Source organism: Coloeus monedula, assembly GCF_965178545.1.
Source record: "Coloeus monedula genome assembly, chromosome: 1".
NCBI lineage: Eukaryota > Metazoa > Chordata > Aves > Passeriformes > Corvidae > Coloeus > Coloeus monedula.
The window spans coordinates 19,738,944-19,761,019 of record NC_138781.1 but is presented as its reverse complement, the minus strand read 5'-3'; the positions used below and the strand labels follow the sequence as shown (position 1 = coordinate 19,761,019).

Here is a 22,076-nt window from a genome sequence, read left to right as displayed (position 1 = left end):
TTCAATAGTGTTAAAAGATCTTGATTCCTTTTGAAAGAATTTGCAACTTCTTTTGCATGTTGAAATTTGACAAAAGCCATCCTTTTCTAGACCCTTGTGGGATTTTGCATTTTCCATGGAAAACAAGTTTTTGACAAGCTCTTTCTCGCATAATATACATGGTTTGAAAAAAGTGCACATTTATCCAGCACTGGAAGAGGGAAGAAATGAAAGGTTTGCAGCACTGGCTGGACAGGCCATTTCACTGAGGTGTCAGTAATGTGAATAATACATCTCTCGGATGAAGGAGACAGTAACTGTGTATACTGACCTTAAATTGTTTTTTCCATATAGTTAGGAATCTTTATGTTTTCTCTGAGCTATCCTGACTCCTATTTATTAGTGTCTCTTAACCAGGAGATTACCTTTCCCCTGCAATCACATTAAGAAATGGAACTTCCATTATCATACTTCAATCCTGCTTAAAATCCTGACCATTGCTGAAGGCAACTAGATTAGTCAGGCATGCTGTGCCCTTAAACAAGCTCTTAAAAATATGTGGTGATGCTTTCACAACCTTTATGTCTCTAAAAAGAAGTAGTCTGTTACAAGTATTGTGGGGATGCTGCTGAGTTTAACCTCTCAGTTAAAATTGATTTTTCTGTAGCTATCATCTAGAAAGTAAATAGGTATTTCTTATTATTATGTGTCAGTTTTTATATTACCTGGCAACTCTCTCTGCGGAATTGAATTCATGAAGGTTGTGATGACTGGCTAACATAAAGAGCACTCCATTGCTTTGAAAGAAGCACCTGTCTTCAGGAAATGATTTCTTAGAATAATTAAAGATGGCAGGCTGAAATATGGGACAGCAACCAGGGATACACAGGGCTTTTGGAGTAACCTTTTGAAAAAGCAGAAATATTCTCAAGGAATTTAATAAGCATATTTTTCTAATGGGGAATGGTCTCATAAATAATGACTTCTTAAGAAGTAATTGTTATTTTTGCCTTTTAGCACCACAGGTTTCCAGTTTTGAGCTTGGCATATGCGAGTGGCACTCAGACCTGCCAGCTAAGCCTGCTCAGTGGGCGCAGCTGCAAGCCGGGCACAAGATTACCTCCTGTTCCTTCCTGAAGGATTGGAGCAACAAGACTGAAGGTGGGGATTTAATTTAACTCAAAATTACTAGCTGTCATGAAGAATATAGTGCTTTTTAGGGCAAGATGGTGCCCCAATGCCAAAACAGTACAAAACTACAAAAAGTAATTGTATATATTTTGTACTTAAATTAGGTTTTGTTTTGGCTTGTACTTAAATTAGGTTTTGTTTTGTTTTGTTTTGTTTAATAAGGGCATTGTGAGCACTCCTGCTGGTAAGACATGAAATATTTTATTGTAAGAATTAATGAAATTTTTTCAGGTATCCATGAAATATTTTAACATAAGAATTCAAAAATAATTGCTGATTTATTCTCCAGTTTATTATTTTTATGAGATCTGTGGAAGAATTTGTGAAATTAAATTAAATCAAATTCATCTAAGCCCACATCCCCTGTGTGTGCTTTTTTTCTGTTTTGTTTTGATTTTGATACTTGGCAGTTTGACTTGTGTAGTACTACTCTGCTTGAAGGTACAGCCTGGAATTTAATTTTAAACCTTTTATTAGGGAAACTGTAAATAAACAATTATTCTACAAAATAGTTTCCTACCCTTAAAACCAATAAAATTAGCCCAGCTGCAATTTTAAGAAGCAAAGAGCATGACTTGTTTTGGATGTCACTGTGCAGTATGTGTCTATGGGTTTATGGGAAAGGTTTTTGAAAGCTTAATGGATGTAAATCTCTCAGTGTTCTATTGTGAGATGGAATTGTCTTGCCTGCTAAGTGTTTGGCTTGTGCATTGGGACTGCCTTCAGAGCAGTCAAGTAGTGCTAGTTGTAATAGTGCCGTTTGTGATGCAGCTCTGAAGAACTGAGAGTGTGGAGATTACTGCTTGAACTTTGAACCCACAGAAATGGAGCACATCTCGTTGATAGAAGCAGAATGAGTGTTAGATATTGTTTTCCTTTTAAGAAAGATTTTTAAAATAAATTTCAGCATGCATTTCAATACAGTCTAGTAACCATAAGTCAAATTATCATTGAATAGCAAGCAAAAGAACCTGAGTGTATACACTATGTTAAAATGAATTTTTGCAGGTATGTATAATGGAGAGCATCGAGTAAAGCAGATACTTTCCACCTTAAACATGAGGAAAAAAGTCACATCATCTTCCAGTTTCCACTGGGGTATCTAACAAAGGAGAGACTTTTCATTTGATTTTATTTGAAAAACCTCCCAGAAAGTTGTTGTATCTGTGCCATACCTTAACATGAGACCTTAAGGGCTATTAACAGGTATGGATTTCCCTTTTAAGGCAATATTGAGAACAGAAAAAACCCTGGAATTCTGTAAGTGGCTTTTAAGGACTATATTACAAGCACTGTCTATGGAAAGAGAACATATTTGGAAATGTTTGCTATAGAGGTGCTTGGGCATTGTTGTATGGATATGAACAGGGAGCTGAGTCGGCTGAATTTCCCTAACTGCTTGGGGACATTCCCTGTACTTCCAAGTCATAAAGAAACGTGTGAAGAAACAAGCATCAAAACAATATACAGAATTTAATTCATCATTAACATTCGAAAGTATTGAAAAATCTGAACTGTGATTGCTGACCTCTCAATACATTCAGTATTTCTATTCATGCAGATGTGTTGAGATATAAATGAAGAAGCTGAATATTAAAAAATATATTCTAAAAAGTAAAGAAATGGTATGCAAACTGCAAAATGCCATGCTTGAGGGCTCAGACTTGCAATGCAAATAGAGCTTGACTAAGCTTTGTATTCTGATTTTGATCAAAGCTTTCACTTCTATGAATAGAAGAGAGGTAAGAAGCAAAATTATAAAGCAGAGGTCTAGACAATTATATTTATAAAGTAAAGATTTCTTATAGTCTTTGAACAATCCTCCCTTGCTGGTATCCTTATATTTAACAAAATACTTTCTGTCCTTGGAAGACTATTTTTCTTTGTTCCTTTATTGCTTTGTTAAACTGTTCTACTTTTAGAGGCCACAGAGAAGAGGTGAGAAAAAATAAAAAAGTCAGTTTTCAGTTTCAGTAGTCTTCATTTATGAAAAAGCCTCAATTTTCCCCAGAAGTAATCACAGTACTTGCATAAAATATATTCCATAAAGAAGAGTAAGCATCCCTCTTTGGACTCAGGATCATTCTGGATGCTTCATAGGACTATGGCTTATCTAGTCCTGTGCACTTGCTTTCTTGTCAAAAAACCATGTCAACTTCTCTTTGCCCTGCTTTTAAAGATTCAGGTACTTGAAAGGAAAGAGTGAAAAGAATGTTAATTACCATTGGGCTCAGAAACTAAAATTGGTTGGTTTTATAATGGCATCAGAGAACTCTGAAGTTAGATAAAGAATTGGTAGCATATCTTCTAATGTTGTATATTGGTTTTATGCACAAGATAGTAGACATAGAAGTGTAGATGCTTTATTGATGTCAGTCAGAGAGAAATCTGGGTTAAATCTATAATATTTCCTTATATTAGGGCTAGTTACTGTGGCATGAATTTACAAGCTTAATTCCAAGGAAATTGCAAGAATATATTACAGTGTAAATCATTGCATAACACAGAGTAAACTGGCAACAAAAGGAAAAATACATGATCCTTTATAAAGATCAGCATTTTTCTTGTGAAATGACACTTTCTTCCTTCACCTTGAGATTTTGTAACATTTTCATTTGAGATAAGCTGTATTTAGAAAAATAAACACAGAAAGTGCAAACTTAAGACCCTTAGTCAGTCCTTGTTTATTACTTTAATAGTTGCTGCAGAAGGCAGCAAAATATTCAGTGACTCAGGAGGCAGGGGAAAGAGCTGATTTATTTGGTAAAAATATTTAGCCTTTTTATTTCTGAAAACTAATAGACACTGTTGAGGGGATGGAGTACTCCTTTAGATCTCTGTAGGAATGCTTTTATAAGGGCCAGTAGGTCAAGAAGAGCACAAATTGCTTTTCTGCTTCAGATGGAAAGACAATATGCTTCCAACATTTTGTTGCAGAAGTTCTGGCTGAGAAGTAAAGACCTTGATTACACAGTGCAGATGGGACTGCTTCCTGTAGCAGCAATGCAGACTGCCTTTTTGTTTTGTTTTTTTTAAGCATTGCTGTAAAAAGCATATTTCCTGGAAACGACAGTGGGAAGAAAGCCCAGTTTCCACACATATTTGTCATTAGATATTGAATGGTTGTAAATGTAAGGAGGCTGAGCTGGGACTTCTTGCAGGTTTTAACATGCAAAGTAAAAACTTTGAGATACTATCGACTGATATATTTCTTGGTTGCTGGGGCTATCTGTGAGTAAAATGAAGAGATATATATATCTATTTAATAGGAGACAGATGACATCCAAGTCACATCATCAGCATGATGATCAGATTTCATTCTTGCTGGGAAGGGTCTTTGGTGTAATTATATGAGAGCTGTCCTTACTTTCAAAGATTGAGAAATGTGTTTTGTGAAAAAGTGACCTTTATTTCCTTTCATTTTTTCTTCAGGCCATTTTGAGTGGTTAGAAGCTAATGACAATGCACTATATGAAAGTGCTTCTCTAAACAGCTCCATGTGTCATTGTTCCAGCAAGAATTGCCATTTTCAGTTTCACTATTCCATGGCAGACAGCAGTGCTCTCAAGGCAGTACTGCTTATGAATCAGGTAAGGAGAAACACGTGTTCATTTCCAAAAGGTAGCCAGGTGTTAACAGACAAAATGCAAGAAGATACACCTGCTGCTACATACCTGTCCCCTAAGTTAGTTTGTGCAAAAAGTAACTTGGTGCCATTCCACTGGTCCGTGCAATTGCAAAAAACTGGATATTCGCCATATCAGCTCTAAACTAATTTGATGGGTGAATCTTCTGCAATAAGACTTCAAGGACAAACCCAGCTGTTATGGAATTAAAATAATTTCAGATTTCAGGGGTGAGATCTATAGTAACAGCTTTTCTATCCCTCTTCCTGTTATGGAAATAAGAAAATAGGTGTTTTTGTCTATGGAGATATATTAAAAAAGATGTCATTCACTCAAGATGACTGGAAAGTTCTTGATTAAACACCTGCTTTTCTTTGCCCAAGTTTTAGAGCAGTAAGTTTTCTATTCTTCTACCTATTAGTAGCTAAAAGAGCCCTGTCAGAATGAAACACAAACGTCAGTTTGCAATGCTAACTACTTCCATCTTTCTTACCTCCCTTACCTTGTGAGACTTTCTAATGCTAGGATGTTCTCTTTTGAAAACCTGGTTTAATAGGTTAGTATTGATGCTTTGTACTGCTACTTAATGAAAGCAGTAGAGCTGCTCTCATTAAGTTAATGGCTCTCATATCTTGATGCTGGAGTTGAATTCTTATCACCCAACAATATACATATTAAAAAAATTAGATCCACTTTGTTCACAAAGATAAGAAGCTAAAAACCCCAAGGTGTAACACAACCAAGAGGTCTTCAAATCAGGACAGGTAATGGAAATAATTTATTTCTTTCCAATTGTGTCTTTCAGTATTCATGAAAACAACTCCAGGCTTTTGCTCATGTTTCATTTATAGAAGTGTATAGTGGTATTTTTCTATGACCCATTACTGTGTCAGGGAATTGTAACATAACCAGTGTTCTGGTCAGAATACACTGAGTTTTGTGCCATAGTACTTGCCAATAAATTCTCAGGTATGACACTTGCTGCAATCTTGAGACAGAATAGGAATATTGATTTCAGGGGTTCACCTAAGTAGCAGCATCAATGGACCCAATTTAAGAGTTTTCTTACCCTGAAAACAGAGCAAATTATGTAAGTGAAAACCATAAGAAAACTGACATCTAAGTTCCCATAGAACTGGGAGCTAGATTGAATTAATTGATAAACTGGTTCTTACATGCCCATTAGAAGAACATTTTCTGGCATTTATTACATCCATCCACTCTGTTTCCACAGGTTCTCTTAGCCCTTTTGTGGTTTAGGTATTGTATTTCTCCTTCAATCAGAAGTGTATTTATTGCACATAGACTTATTTAAAGCTGATGTGAGTTACTCATACTGTGAAATTTGCCAGAAAAAAAACCTTCCAAAACATAAGCTTCTGCTGGTAGCTTCAAAACCCCCCGCTACAGACTCATATTTAGGACTTCTTAAACTGAAATGAAGGAAGAGTTGGCTTTTACACATTTTGCTACTGAATCATTAGGTTGTTTATGAAAAACAAATGAATTTTCAAAACTAGCCAATACTAAAAAACAGAAGTGAGGGTCAAGTGCTTTTTCTGACCCTGGAAGACAACAGAGCTGCTGTCATGGAACCTGTCATTTCAAAATAACATTTCACTTGTGTGTACCTTGCAGTTTTCTTGCACATCCTATCACTATATTTCCTGATCAAAACCTCTTGTCTTTGGATAACTCTTGCTAAATCCCAGCACTGACAGGCCTAACACACATGGAGTGGATTACACTAAATGTACAGTTTTGGTACTGTTAGAGGGCAGGTGCCACAGATGTTGAAAATTTATCCCTGGCTTTCCTCACCCTTTCAGCAGCAAGGGCAAAGATGAATGAACATATTTTGTAATATAGACATTATGGTATCAATCAGAAGAAAGGGAATTTAAATTGCGCTTGGGTATGAAGAAGGATAGGGAAAATGGACTCCTTTTGTCAACAGTAACCTGTTGTTTACTTACATTTAACTTGCAGTCCATGATAATCTGCAGCTTTTCCTCTTTTATTGCTGGTTTGCCAAACTACTCTTCATTAAACACTACTGCATTTGACCATTTGATTTTTCTTAATTTCTTAATTGTGACTCATATGTCTTTGAACTTTGTCTCATTGGTTTGGAACTGGTGTCTGTACACTGAGATGATTTTAAATTCTAACGATGACCTTCAGAGTGCTTGTAATTCCTCCCAATACAGTAGTATCCACATTGTTTTAAAATTTATTTTTCATCCCACTCTCCACACTCTCCACACAGTTAGTTAGCACTATAATTATATCAGGCTCTGGAACAGACCTATGCAGAACTCTATTTTTTTTTTTTTTTTTTTTTTTAGTTTAATGGAAAACTATTGACATCTCCTCTTTGAAATAAGATCACACTTCTATTTGCACACACATTTTACAGTAATTTTATCGACACCAAATCACCACAAATTTTTTAAAGCATGTGTTATATGAGATTGTTAAAAAAACCTTAACAAAATGAAGTGACTGATTTTTCAAGTCTGTTTATGATGAAAAAAAATATTACACTGCTAAACACAACTTGCTCCTCATCAGAAGCAGCTAATGCAGGTTTCTAACTTTCTAATACTCTAGCTGCTTACAAGGTTGTTAGCAATTTGTTCCAGTGTCTTAAGAATTGTTCAGCATCTTGGCTATAATTGCATAGTCTGTATTTTTCTCTTAACTGTAATAGATGTCCTTTGTTCTCCCAGTTGTCTAATTTCCTGCACATTCTCCTCAGGTTCTCAGAGCTTGCTGTTGATAGTAAGATATTCCTTCCAGTATGTAACCTTTACTTAACTTCCTAATTCCATTCCAGTTTTAGTAATTCTGGCTTATATGTGTTTGTAACATTATTCTTCTATTCCGGTCCATGTTTCTGTTCCCATTTGGCAATATTAACTGCTCAACTATCATAAAATATTCACAGAATCATAGACTGTCCTCAGTTGGAAGGTACACACTAGGATCATTGAAGTCCAACTCCTGGCCCTGCATAGGTGACCCCGAGAGTCTCCCTATGTGCCTGACAGCATTGTCCAAATGCTTCTTGAGCTCTGTCAGGCTTGGTGCTGTGACCACTTCCCTGGGGAGCTGTTCCAGTCCCCAGCCACTGTCTGGGTGAAGAACCTTTTCTTAATATCCAACCTAAACCTCTCCTGGCACAACCTCAGGCTATTCTCTCAGGTCCTGTCACTGGTCACCACAGAGAAGAGATCAGCGTTTGCCCCTCCTCTTCCTCTCATGAGGAAGTTATAGATTGCCATGAGGTCTCCCCTCAGTCTCCTCTTCTCCAGGCTGAACAGAACAAGTGACCTCAGCTGCTCCTCTTATGACTTCCCCTCAGACCCTTCACCATCCCTGTGGCCCTCCTTTCGACACTCTCCAATAGTTTAATATCTTTTCTATATTGTGGCACCCAGAACTGCCCCCAGCACTCAAGGTGAGGCCGCCCCAGCCCAGAGCAGAGCGGGACAATCCCTCCCTTGCCCGGCTGGTGATGCTGTGCCTGATGCCCCCCAGGACACGCTTGGCCCTCCTGGCTGCCAGGGCACTGCTGGCTCATGTTCAACCTGCCATGGACCAGGACCCCCAGGTCCCTTTCCACAGGGCTGCTCTCCAGCCTCTGAGTCCTCAGTTTGTACAAAATTAACCATCTCTTAACTGACAGATAAATTTTGACATTTTCTGTAAAATCTAAAACCAAATAAGATAATGTTGAGTCTATCTTTTCCTGTTCATTACATTTTTGTTACTCTCCTTGGGTAATGGACTTATTCTTCTTCCTTTTATTGTCTTAATCTTTACATCTTGTATGGCTTTAAAAAATATGGAAATTAAGCAATAAAAGGTAATTTAAACTAATGCTCTTATACGTGCAAGCATATTTGTATCCTAATGCACTAAAATTTTTCTGCGTGTTCAACAACACTTGCAAAAGTCGTGTGAGTACACTTCTCTGCAGAAGGTAAAGTTGATCTATTAATCATTGTGAGGGAACAAATAAGCCTTTGTTCCAAATTACTCTCTGAAAAGAGAAGTAGGAACAAAATAATGGGTGCAGTTGCACAGCAGTGCACGTATCTATAGAGAAATATATTAAAAAAAAAGATAAAAAGTATTTTATAAATGAAGAATTTTATAAAAAGTCATGATTTCTCTTCCATCCTTCAAATCTGAGTAGCATTATCTCAGAAAAAAACATTGTGAGGAAAAGGAACATTTTAGCTTTACGAAAGTTGTTTATTGATAGTAATATATCACAGTAAGGGGAATAGAGTAAAAGTATCTTGAGAAACTGCTCCCCTGCATCAACAAAATAAATCTTGAAGGAAAGTACTGGAAAAGCAACACCTTCCATATTTTAAAAGAAGGCTAGTGACACAAGGAATGTGCTACTGGGATTAACCCATTTGTAGCAAAGAGGTGGCAAGCAGAGTGAATACTACAAGTATTGTGAGGAAGAGAAATAATATTATTGGCTTATTAGAGCTGTATAAAATCAGGGGGTAAAATCTGCTTAAAATATTGGTTCATCTGAGGTGTCTTACAGCTTTCAGTGTAAATAAAAGTCCTAGAAGGTCTGGATACTGTACAGAAAACTCAAGTTTTCTGCTACAAGCTATTTTTAGTAAAATGAATCTGTGAGAAAAATGGTCATGGGGCTGGGTTTCTAAGCTGTTATGTGAACGTGAGGTGCATCCTGTCAAATACACAGCAAATACAGAGTGTTCCCCAAAGACATACAGATGTGTTTGAAGGGGTTTTTATGCAGGTATATAGGGGGAATATGTTAACAAAAAGCAGACATTTAACCACAGGCTATGGTTTTAACCTGCCATGCAGTATGGCTCCTAGTACATCATCCTTTTCTTATATGTGCCTGATGTAGGCTAATAGATTTCCTTTGGAAGATGAATTGTTCAGTAAAGTGAAGCAAGTTTTACACAGAATAAAGTCTCCTCAACCAAAAGACTTTTGCTGAATATGTTGCATAAACAAGTGGACAAATACATCTTATAGTGACGTGGAAACTCACGGCTGACTTTTATTTCTGAAGTATGTCGTGCTTTATCCAATTTGATCTCTTCTGTTACTGAGTGTCTGTAATTACAGTATTGCCTTGGCCCTGTCTTGCAGTTTTCCAAAACTGATCTTTGAACATATGTTCAATAGGGATTTAATCTTCCAGCTTTGCTAATATATCAGAATGGCCTTAGTAGGAAAAGAGCACTAATTGTCTGCCCATCACAAATCATATCAGTGTTGTTCTGCTGGCTCAGACCTCACAGCCTATCAAGCCATAGACAGCACATTTCTCCTTTCTTATATTACAAAACAGGAAAAAAATAACTGTCCTTGTCTATAGTATTGATAACATTTCACATACCTATCATAACCCATTTTATTAATCTCCTGTAAGATAAATTGTTTTTATACTTTCAATTTCTCTTCATACAAGAGACTCTTCATTCCTCTTATCCTGCTTTGCATCTTTTTCTGAACTGCCACTAATTCTGTAGTATCCTTTGTGGAAAAGGTATGACCAATACTTTGCACTTTCCTAAAAATAGTCTCAATATTGATATTTTTAATAGGAAGTCTGTGTGTATGCATAGCCTATATTAACTTTTCCTGCAGGCTTTTTCTGTCTTTCTCTTTTTGCTCTATTTTGCAACTGCTTCTTGAAAAGATTTTCTAAAGATATATAAAGTTCAAATTTCTGCCTTCTTTCCTTTATGCCTCAGTATGTTCCAAGCAGGATCATGACCAGAAGCAGAATGAGTGGGAGCTACTTTTGCCAGATTATTGAATCAAAAGGGCTTGGAGTGCTTCTATAAAGGGAACATCACCATAATTAGCACTCCTGCTGTTATCCTTAGGAGATGGAATGAAAATGGGAGGATTAAGGTAACTCAGAGCATGACTAAAAGTTGTTAGGTTTTACTCTGTGTGCTTGCTTTATAGATCTTAAAAAAAAATGTTTTTAGCACAATTGATTGGGCAATTCTGGCAGACCCAAAATTCAGCTCTAAGAGCACTAAATCTAATTAATTACGTGACAAAATATAAGCAGTTTTTTATGAAAAGGAAACTTATGTAGAGAACACCATGGAAACATATTGTTAAATTCAGCAATAACATGGCTTAATTTACATGTTAATTAACTTTAACTATACCAAGTCTACTCCTGATAATTATATTATTAGTCTGTTTAGCCAGAATACACATATGTTTTTTCTCCTCTCTCCAACAGACCTCAGTAAAAAGATTGCAAATGAATATGAGAAACTCTATTTTTTCACATGGAGCAACTTTGTGTATAGTGGTTGTTCGGCTGGGAGATGAAAAGATGGAGGACAAAAAATGGCCTTGACAACTTCTGGAGGAACAAAAATTATCTTTATAACATTGTTTTCTACATTTTACAGGAGGAGCAGGTCTTGTGGGAAACCAACAGCATGACTAAGAGGGAATGGGTCAAAGTGAATATACAGCTACCAACAGGGCTAGAAAATATAAAGGTATGAATGAAAAAGGCATGTCCTCAATTTTTGAAGATGCTTTACTTTGTTGTTTATAAATCTTCTAGGAAGCCTAAAAATTTGTTAAAATTGTGTGTATCTTGAATGTCTTGCTATTTTTTCATTGCTTCAATATGAGTAAATCTCTGGTGTTAGCTCAACAAAACATCTACACAAACATGACATGCAGAAGCTGCTGGGCTTAATTAACATGCAAGAAAATGAATACAAATCTCATCTGATTTTAAGTAGTCATCTGAGTCCAACTCAGGTATTGCCAACTCATTTAAATGTATATATACTATTAAGTGAGATGCTGTCAATGATCTTTGTGGAACTTCAGTGAAATGATGTAAACCACTAATTGAGAAGATACCTTCTCCTTGAAATTTCGGGCATAGAGGTAAATGCTAAATTGCAACTTCTTAATTCTTATATGAATTTACAATTTCCATTTTAAATAATTTTTCCTTTACACTTTTTTTTTTTTTTTGTAGTTCTGTAAATAACCATCATATTTTACTGTTTCAGCAATCAGCTGAATATATAATCTCTATGAAAGGACAAAAACTAAGCCCACTCCAGAAACTGATGTTTTGACAGGTATAGAATGAATGCATTTCAGCAAGCTAGTAGGTTCTAAGTGTGTGTTATTGCCTGTCTCTCCTTTTCCCACAAGGATAATTTTGAATAAACAAGCAGATGTGTAATTAAGCTACTATAGTATCTAAAAATAAACAAACAAAAGCCTGCTCAGTTTATATGTATATAAGTAGGAAGGCAAAACGAGGTATTCTTGTACAAAGACTGCAAGGATCCCTTGCACTTAGGGAAGGAAACATACTATCTTTAAAATTGTGTTTATTTCATATTTTCAGCACAGCATTCTGCTTTTTGAACTGGTAGAGCGAGAATGGAGAGTATTAGAAGACTTTTGTCATTTTGAAGAAATTGTCTCTAGCGGAAGATAATGACACATAACTTATTTTTTAGAAAGACAAATGCCTCTTGAGATTTCACTCCAACCTAATTCCCAGGCTTTGGGGAGTGTGTTGGACCCTTCTGCTTATGCCCCAAATCACATCTGTTGCAGTTTCCTTCTGTTTTGCCAGATACTCTTACACCTTGCTTTCCGACTCTTGCACATAACTACTTTCTGAGACTCACACTTTGGTCATGTCCCAGCCTGTCAAAACCCACAAATTCATTTTTTATTTATTTCTCCAACTTCTACTCTTGTTTCTCAGTGCTCTCTTTTATTGCCATCCTAATCTTTTTGATGAATCCAAGCTTTCTTCCTCCTGCTTGCTGCTTTAACTCAGGTAAAAGAAACCTGGAGAGCACAAATTGGGTAATTTCATTGCTTTGAGAGCCAGGAGAGCTGGGCTCCACCTTGGAGCAACAGATGTTCTTCTGGAATTTCATTGCTATAAATCAGCTTGTGCTAAGTCTGCTCAGAGCAAGGCAACTCTGTCAGAGAGACAAATGGTCTCTGAATCTGTGTGTCTATGTCAATAGCAGTAAAATAAGCAGGGCAAGGGCACAGGCCCAAGATTGGTGTGTGATAGGCCAAATAACTAAAACATCAGCATGGTTCCTAGAAAGGTTTTGACCTAAGAAAATGGCCACATCCCATCCAGTGCTCAGAACAGTTCCAGGATTACAAGCAGGTAGGGAAGAACCCCACTGCAGAGACTACGTGCATCCATTTTATTTTACATGATGAAACAGTTATCACTTGTTAAGCTCTGCTATGCCAGTTGGTGTCTGAGGACAGTCCTCAGCCCAATTTATGTACCTGTAACTGGAATTTTTTCTCTAGAGCATCTGCAAAATGAGATTTTGCAGACACTTCAGAAAGGAAGATGGAGTCTCTGGGATATTACATTTCAGGACACCTTTCTAAAGCACAGGAACATTACTACTTTTTAGCTAAACATTTATGAGATTAGGAGTTTTTCTTTAAAATAGACCTTTTTTTTTATTAAACTTCAGCTTAAAATTTTCTGTAATTTCCACCTGAGATAGTCACACTAAATTTCAGATTCTGACTGGAAATTTATCATGATTCTGCAATGGAAATTATGCAGCACTTTTTACACCTAGAACTGCTTTGTGAAAATAAAAATCACTTTCACTCCGTTGTCTGTTAATGCAAATACTTTAACTGTAACAATTTACAGCTTATGTTTAAAGGAACACTCCAGAGCAGGGCAGGTTTCATCTGCCTGAATAGCATCCAGCTCTTGGATGCTGCACCATCAGAGCCACCAGCTTTCTGCTCCTCAGAAGGACCCACCTGCAGCGATGGGCAGTCCGCGGTGCCTGGATCAGCCTGTGCCTCTCACCCGGATTGCTCTGATGGCAGCGATGAGGACCCAGCCACCTGCTGTGAGTGAATCCCATTGCTTTGGAGGGAGACTGTGCTGAAGAGTGCTGTGAAACCTAAATGGTTCCATTCAACAAATCACTAAAAAAGTATTTTAAATTTATATGGCTTCTTTTCCCCAGAATATTTAATGAAGTACAGGTTAGAGAAAATGTTCATGGCATTTTCTTCTTTCCATTGCTTTCTGTTTCTCTGTCGGCCCTCAGCTTTATGTTTTATATACAGCTAGTAATTATTACCTCAGGCCTGGGCCCTAGGGTATATCACCGTGTCCTGCAGCCATAGGGAGGAGGAGGAGAGAAGATCCAGCAGGCAGCAATTGTGCAGCAAGATTGATTGATTTAATTATTTTACAAAATCTTTTATAGACTTTTTTCTTCATAGTCTAATTGGACAAAGGATCAGCCACCCCTTGAGGGTGATTGGCCAAAATCCTAAAACATCCATTGTCAAAATATTTTCCTACTATACCATAAACAAGACTTTTCAAGGTTGCAGGTGGCTTGGTTGTTTACATACTCTGCTACCTCTTCTGTGAGAGAGAAAAGTCTCTCACGGATTTAGAAAATAGCAAGAAAATCCTTGCTAGCAGCATTTTCATATCTACAAGTAATTTGTTTAATAATCTGCTGAAATGCTACATTTACTGTATTTTTGCTTAAAGGTACTCCTTACAAACCAGTTTTATAACCTCTACTTCCCTAATTTGCAAGGGAATGAAATTTGTCCTGGGATTTGTTGTTTGAACAGTTTGCTACTTTAGATGGTTTGTGAATTACCATCAGAAAATGTATTGTGACATGATATTTGCACTGTGATACAAATCACCACAGAAATGGGCCACAGTTCAGAAGCTACATCTTCTTCATTATATTTGCAGTTAAAGGTAACTTTGTTTAGAAGCCACAGTTTCTACTGTACAATCAAGCGTAAGAAGAAAGTAAATAAAATAACTGAAAAATGTCTGTAAAAAATCTGAATAATTTTAGATCTCCTTGTGAAAATATCTCTAGAGAACCTATCATTTCTACAGTTACTATTATATGGCATGCATCTGTATGTATGTTTGCCTGTGGTAGTAACACTTAAGTACATGTTGCAGATACAAATGTGAACATATTTAAGATACTGGTGATATATATTGCTGCTGGGAGGTACCAATTAAAATTTCGTGTATTGCTCGAGGTAGCAGGATGAAAAATACTGATAATGCTTTATTTTCTAATTGCTTGATGAGACTTTAGGAACTGTTTGTGACCGTAAGCCTTTTTTTAACTCACAGTCTGAATCTTTAATTTTTTTCAATTACTTAAATAACCATCTGGGAACCATCTCTGAAACAAGTAATATATGCAAATGATGAAATAACATTTTAAATAGGAAGTTATAAACTGTTTTGTCTCTGGGTAGGATCTAAGCAAACATTAAAGTCTGTAGGGACTCTCCCTCTGAGAGGTCTTTTTGATTTTTACAAGGCTTGACCCTATGCTGCTAGCTCTGTGTCTGTCGTTCCTCCACTGGTAGAAGCGTGGAGAGTCCTTATAAGTTCTTTGGGAGGAATGGAATGAAGGTGAATTGTACTTTCAAAACTGGACTTTATTTCTCAGCAATTTAGAAATCCCACTTCATAACAATGAGAGAGAATTGTGGTGAACAACTGGAAATAAAAAAGGATAATTTTTAGGTTTAAAAGGATGAAGAAAAATAATTGTCACAGTTGAAGGGAGCTTCTAACCAAACTACACAAAGTGAAAATAAAGATAACTCCAAACACTTGCAGGCCTGTGTCTCAGACATTGACATTGACACTGGGTAACCAAAAGATTACAAATTACGTAGATCGACTCAGTATTTTAAAGATCACAGTAGGACTCTTGGGAATATTTCTTCCATAATGCTGATGTGGATGGGTCAGAAAAAATGGAGATTGGGCAGAAGAAGGAAAAGTCAGAATGGCCTGGTGGTTTCAACACTGTCCTTTGTGGAATCCCCAGAATTAAGGTGCTGGGACAAGGACTGATGAGAGCCACAATCAGTGCAAAACCCTCTTCAATAGCTCTGCCTGGTGTTCCGTTCTCTGCTGCTGCTTCTGCAATTAACTTTGGTTTTTCTACTGGCACTGATTCTCCACTAGCTCCCTTCAAATTAAAGAAACTATGACACTCAGTTGAACCTGAGATGTAGGAATTGGTTGCTTAACTATGTGTTGAGATAGTCACAGTTTGAAGAGGTATAATTTTATTGGAGCAGTGCACAAAGTATACCCATCCCCCCCAAAAGAGGGTGGAAAAAGGTTCTTTTCCAAAGTATAAATAACCAATAGTAGTTGCTTATTGCTCTGACTACTGGCTAAGAAGAAGGAGAAGAAAAAAAAATCCATCTTTAAAATACCAATAACAATGGTTAAAGTTGGCCCATTTTAATAGATAATATTGTCTTGGATACTTCCCACACTCCTTTTTCAGGAAAGAGAACCCTAATGGAATTTCACTCCTCAGCAGTTTGTTCAGCTTAGAAGATTCATCTTTCAGACACTTTCCACGGTTTTGAGCAAAACAGGTGTAAAGAAAAAATCCTCATTTATTTTTGTCTTTTGTTCTTTTATTCCCATTATATCCATTTTCCACAAGATCTTGATATTGTCCTCCATGATGTTTAGAGTTCACTATACTTATTCATATTGATTTTCAGTAAAATTTCCTATCTGGTACAGTGATGCATATTTTAGCCTTTATTAGGTCTTTTAGCATTTATCCTTGGACATGTCCTCAGTAGTTTCCTTTGATGAAGTGCTCTGTGATACTGAAAGAACTGACAGATCTCCTGAATGAAAACAAAGGCAGACAGCTGTTACTTAATGTAAAGGATTCCCCTCTTCTAAGAGTTTCTTTGTTTCATTATAATAAGGAATTAAAATAATGTTTCTCTTTGGTCATTTTGACTTGCCATGAATAGTATTATAATAATTCAATTTATTACAAGAACAAACACATATAGGTTTTGAAATGATTCCTAATCTTTCTGTTTAATCTCTGCTCATTTATAGAAATATATATTTAAGTCTATGAGACTTAAAAGTCTCCAAAATTAGGAAATTGTCTAGGAAACACTTATGCACATGAGTAACCATCTTTATTTGAATAGTTTTGTTAAAATCAACACATCTAATGAAGCAACAAGTTAAGAAAGTACTGATTTTACTATTAAATTCTACATTTTCATTATGTCTTTTTTGACACCTCTTACTTGAGATCACTTCTAAATTTCTTATTTCAGTGAATGACAACAAATTATGAAAACCTAGTTAATATATTCAAACAGAAAATGACATGCAGTACTTAGATAATTTAAAGGACTATAAAGATCCCTTTCATGCTGATGCCTTTTCTTTATTTACTGCCTAATATTAAGGAAGTTTTGCACTAAATACTGTGTCAAATAACTAATATTTCAAACACTACTTATTACTATTTTACATTATTTATACATAACCTTCACAACACTTATAAACCCATAAATAAAGTGAATCAGTAGCTAGCAGTCCTAGCAACTTGGAAACAAGTCTAGGAAATACTTGTTATTTTCAAGTAATATCACACATTGATGTAGCAGTATTTCTAGAAATTACCTGCTCATCAGCATCCATGTAAATTCAAAATTATTGTAGGGTGGGGTCATCCTACAGGTATTTCTGAAAGATGATCATTTCCATTTAGCTTAAATAGAAACTTTATTAAAACACCCATCTTTACCTCTTCTGCTTTTAATTTAACACCTCTAGTATTACCTTAAATATTCTCAGCTTTTCATAGGATTTGTATAATTCATGAATATGGAATACATAGAATGAAGAAAACCTGTATAATTTTAAAGCCATGTACCTTTTACTGCATTTCATTTACTGTATAGCAATTTACCATTGCAAATCCTTGAAATGTTCCACAGCAGATGAACTCAGATGCAAATATTTCTACTACCATTCGACATTAAGGTGGGAAGAGCACTTTTTAGTCTGAAACACTTGTTTTACTAAACATTTGTGTGTTTTCTGTGACACTGAATTTGCTTGAAGTTGTCAGTAACTGTTCTTTGATCTGGTATGTGCCTGTGGAGAACAAAAAGCTGAACCCATGTTATTTTCACTGACTTGGTTGCTGACGAGTCCTGTGTAGCACTGCCTTTGTGTTTCACCAGAACAGCTCAAAGTAAACATGATCTCTGCAGACCAAGGGTTGACATGAGATTCTCTTAAGCTCTCTTAACCCTAAGCAAGGGGGCTGAGTAGTTTCAGAAGGAGACGAGGCCATCTCACCTATGAGAGTTATGAGTCATCTGTCTAACGACTTACAACATAAGGAAGTTGAGGCTGGATGACCTATGGGCATCTGTGATAGTTCTGTATGAATCCTTTAGCAAATTCTAGATAAATAAAACTAATCACAAGCTGGTAGGGGAAGTGCACAGACACTCAGAAAGAAGGTATATGCCCTTCACTTTCACAAAATGACATAAAATGTTAGCCAGAAATGACAAAATATTAATGACAAAGAGGTTCTTTGGGTTCTGTTCATACAGATAGCTGTTACCTCAAATTCCAAAGAAGTTTAGGTGCTGCCATGCTGAATGAGGGGACCAGCCCACCACATTCAATACTGTTATTCAGGGAGACACCAAGCTGATGGAGAGACCATCTGAGTTTCCTATTTGTGTTCATTTGATTGGACTCTCAGACTAGGATTGAAAACCTTTATGCAGTTGCAGGCTAGCAAAGCTGCAATACGACTTGGCTGGTAACCCAGCCGAGTTAACAGAACTGCTTTATTTTCCCCTGTGAGGATCATGAGGAGCAGGGATAAATAGACTAAGCTAGTCAAAGAAAAAAGCATTCCCATTTAACTTCCCAGTGCTCTTGAAATATGTGCTTTGTTTCCTGTTCTTTTTTTTTTTTTTTTTAATATGTTGAAAAGGGTTTGTATTAACTGAAAAAATCACTTCAGTGTATTTGATGGCTTTAGTAACCTACACTTTTTCTTGAAACTCAGAAAGTTTTTGGGGAACAATTGTTCTTGGTTGCATCATTGGATTTTGTAGAAATGGTTTCATAATTCACTCCTTGACTAGTTAAGATATAGCCACATTAATATAGTCACTGATATATCCACATGAATAAAAAAAAAAATCAAATTTGACTTATTGTTAAAATGAAAGCAAGTTGTGGTTTCCTTTCTATTTTCCTTTCTGTTTTGCTGAATTTTAAATAGATAAAGGTCCGAAATAGAGAATTTACTCATTTTCCATTCAAAATGTCAAAAATATTTCTGCATTTTGAATCCAGTGAAATCTTCCTAGTGATATATGAAACATAAGCTCTGGTGCTGAGAATTGCAGTAGGAAGGGACATAATATATCAGAAAAGAGCTTTATGTCAAACTTAACTGTAGTATGACTGCTCAAAAACTATAGGCTGTGCAGGCACTTATTTTGCAACTATGAATAGTGAAAGATTACCTATAATCACTTGAAGGTTCAGATAAAAATGTTGAATGTTTGATAGGAAAGGCACATTTCTTAAGGTTTATTAATGTTTGAGGAATGAAAAAACACACTGAGAAACTGTCTTACTTGGATTTGGGTTCTAGCCAAAGCACAGAACTTTTCTTTCAAGCTTGATTAAACATTTACAAGTACCCCTTAAGTTTTTAGAATTACATAGGGATAAAGTTTAAGTTCTACTGTTCATTTGGACAAGTGCATTTCACTCACAGTTGGAGTGCAGCTGTTCTACAACATATTTACACTTTTAAATTGAAGTATCACTTCCAGATACTACATAGGGGAAACTCTTGGGTTTGGTAATTGACTCTGGTCAGTGTTTCTGCATGACTGGGTGCTTGTATAGAGCTTTAAATTTCAAGTGAAAGGTGTAATGAAAAAACGTTTAGCATCTAAATGGTGGTCAGCATTATCATATTTTATTTGCTCCCCACCACCCAAGAGAAAAAAACCCAAACCAACCATCATCAACAACAAAAAACCAAACCCAAGCATGAACAACAACAAACAAAACACTGAAGTGCACCACCATGAACGTTCTACCTTTATAATTGTGTTCAAACTCAAAGTTTGAAAAAATAACTGGACAAAACCAATTTGATTTGGGATCGTGTTTTGCTGTATGTGCATATCTTTTTTTCCTTGCAACTGCTTATATGTTCAGCCTAAAAGCTGATGTTTATACATTTCTTTCTAAGTTGATGTTTATACATTTCTTTCTACATCTATAGTGTTAGAAGAAATTTTACTACTGGCTACCAATGTAAGAAATGCTGATTTCACAACATCTCTCTTCCTGTTGAACATCAAGGGCAGAGATGGTCTCTGTCTGGTCACACAAAAGCTGTTGTTTTTATCATGATGACAAGTCTTCTTAAGGTCCTAAATACCTCTAGTTAAAAGCAAAGAATAATTTTAAAAAATGTTTCCATGCCAAATACATTTAGAGCTGTAAAATATTAGTTATTAGTACCATCTTGATTTTAGTTTCATATTTAAACCATTATTTTATGGGGTTTTTTTCCTTTGGTGCCTATGGGGTCATTTATTGATGTATTTTTGGATATCACTATGCAGACACTGCAGTCAGCTGTTTATGCAGAAGACCTTTTGTGGGGTTAGGGAGGCCAGGAGAAAGAGATATTTAAGCAAAGAATATTTTCCTTTTTTGTGTCACATTGGTTCTCTCAAGACTGCTTAGCTAAGGAGAGCAAAATGCCTAGACATAGTATTAATTGCCAAAACAGATTAGCCTTGGATATCAATTTGCATATTCAACCTTAATGTACTATCAATTGAAGTCTAATTAAAAAGATACCTTGTGAAAAGCATGACAGTGTAATTAAATAAGTTAACCAAGTTTCATTTTTAACTAAATATACTGCACTAAACAGAAAACCATGCACCATCAAATTCTAATGTATATAGTGAAGCCAGATAAGAGACACTGATATTTGTGGTTTATTTTGTACCTTAAGATTTAGCTGCTCAAATAACTTCTTTATTCCTGGGAAACGCTTACTATTTAGCTTTGCGACAATAATGCTTAAAGAAAGATGCATTTCATTTTGGTTTTGTACAATCTGAAAGTTGGAGTAATATGTATGATTTTGTCTGAGGCTGATATGATCAGATAAATGTGCTGTGGGAGCAGAAAGTGGCAAATACAGTTCTAAAGTAATGGTTGCAATTCCAATAAGTGACCCCAGGAGTTAAGTGTAGTGCTTTGGGAAGCTGTTCTGGACAAGGAAAGACAACTCAGAGTATAGAATTTTCTAATCAAAATAATTATTTGTACTCAATAAATGTAAGAGTCTGTGAAATTTTTATATAACTTAAATTGGTCTAATCCATACCAACTGAGAAAATGGTCTTTTACTTTGCAATAAAAATTTCTAGCTGATCTGAATAATTCATAAATTTAAATCTCATTTTCAAAAATAAATTAAATGAAAGCTTAATTAAACTTTGCTTTCCATATATTTCAAGCTCTAAATACATTTGATTTTTCTTACACATTCATGACTAAATTACCAGTACAACTCTTCTTTAAAAAAAATTTAATATTATTGGTCTTTACTTTGATATAGTTTGTTCTCTTACAGGTAGTTTGTTTCGTGGTTCTGAGTTTGATTAAGAAAGGAAGGGCCTGCCCGACCTGTTACCTGTATTCTAGAACATTTTATCCATCTGAATAACCTGGCAGTGCTTCTTCAACACTTTTAGTACATCTAAATACACAACAGTCAGAGTTGTGGCATTAAACTGTTGCATCAAGTTCACTTATTGATCTCTTCTTGTTGTTGCTCTTCCCACAGCTAATTACACCTTGTGTGATTTTGAGACTGACCTTTGTGGATGGAAGCCACTGAGCAAAGGTGGTGCTGACTGGAACATAAAGAAAGAACAGGCTCCCCTTGACAGAAAACTCCCTGGCAGAGGTCATACAAATAATATAGGCCATGGTGACACTTCTTTTTTATTATTTTTCTCCTTCTGTCATGAAAATTCCTACTTGTAAATGGTCACAGACTGATAAAAACTGGTTTGAAATGGGTGCCACAAATAACACAGGCAATGTGTTACAGAAAGCCAGTCTGTTGGAGATGCTCTTTCCTAGCTGTGATCTAGTTATCATGTCTTTGTAACCTTTATTTTTAGCTGGCACAATCAGTGAGGTATGAGACTTAATGCAGTTTTTTTGAGATACCTGCCTTTGAACAGACAGCTGACTTTGTGCATAACCATTGTTTACCCAATATTCACATAGGGGCCATTCTTGGAAGCATTGTA

General features: G+C 36.0%; 1 protein-coding gene across 1 annotated transcript in view; it reads left to right on the top strand.

Annotated features, from left to right (window-relative positions):
- The window catches only part of MALRD1 (MAM and LDL receptor class A domain containing 1), a gene marked incomplete at both ends in the record, with an annotated part of 232,350 nt that overhangs the window by 12,237 nt on the left and 198,037 nt on the right, over positions 1-22,076 (top strand). The window contains 5 exons of the mRNA XM_082296361.1: positions 997-1,140; positions 4,603-4,760; positions 11,249-11,341; positions 13,525-13,732; positions 21,602-21,724. Coding sequence (XP_082152487.1) covers positions 997-1,140; positions 4,603-4,760; positions 11,249-11,341; positions 13,525-13,732; positions 21,602-21,724 — 726 coding nt within the window. The remainder of the gene's footprint in view (positions 1-996; positions 1,141-4,602; positions 4,761-11,248; positions 11,342-13,524; positions 13,733-21,601; positions 21,725-22,076) is intronic.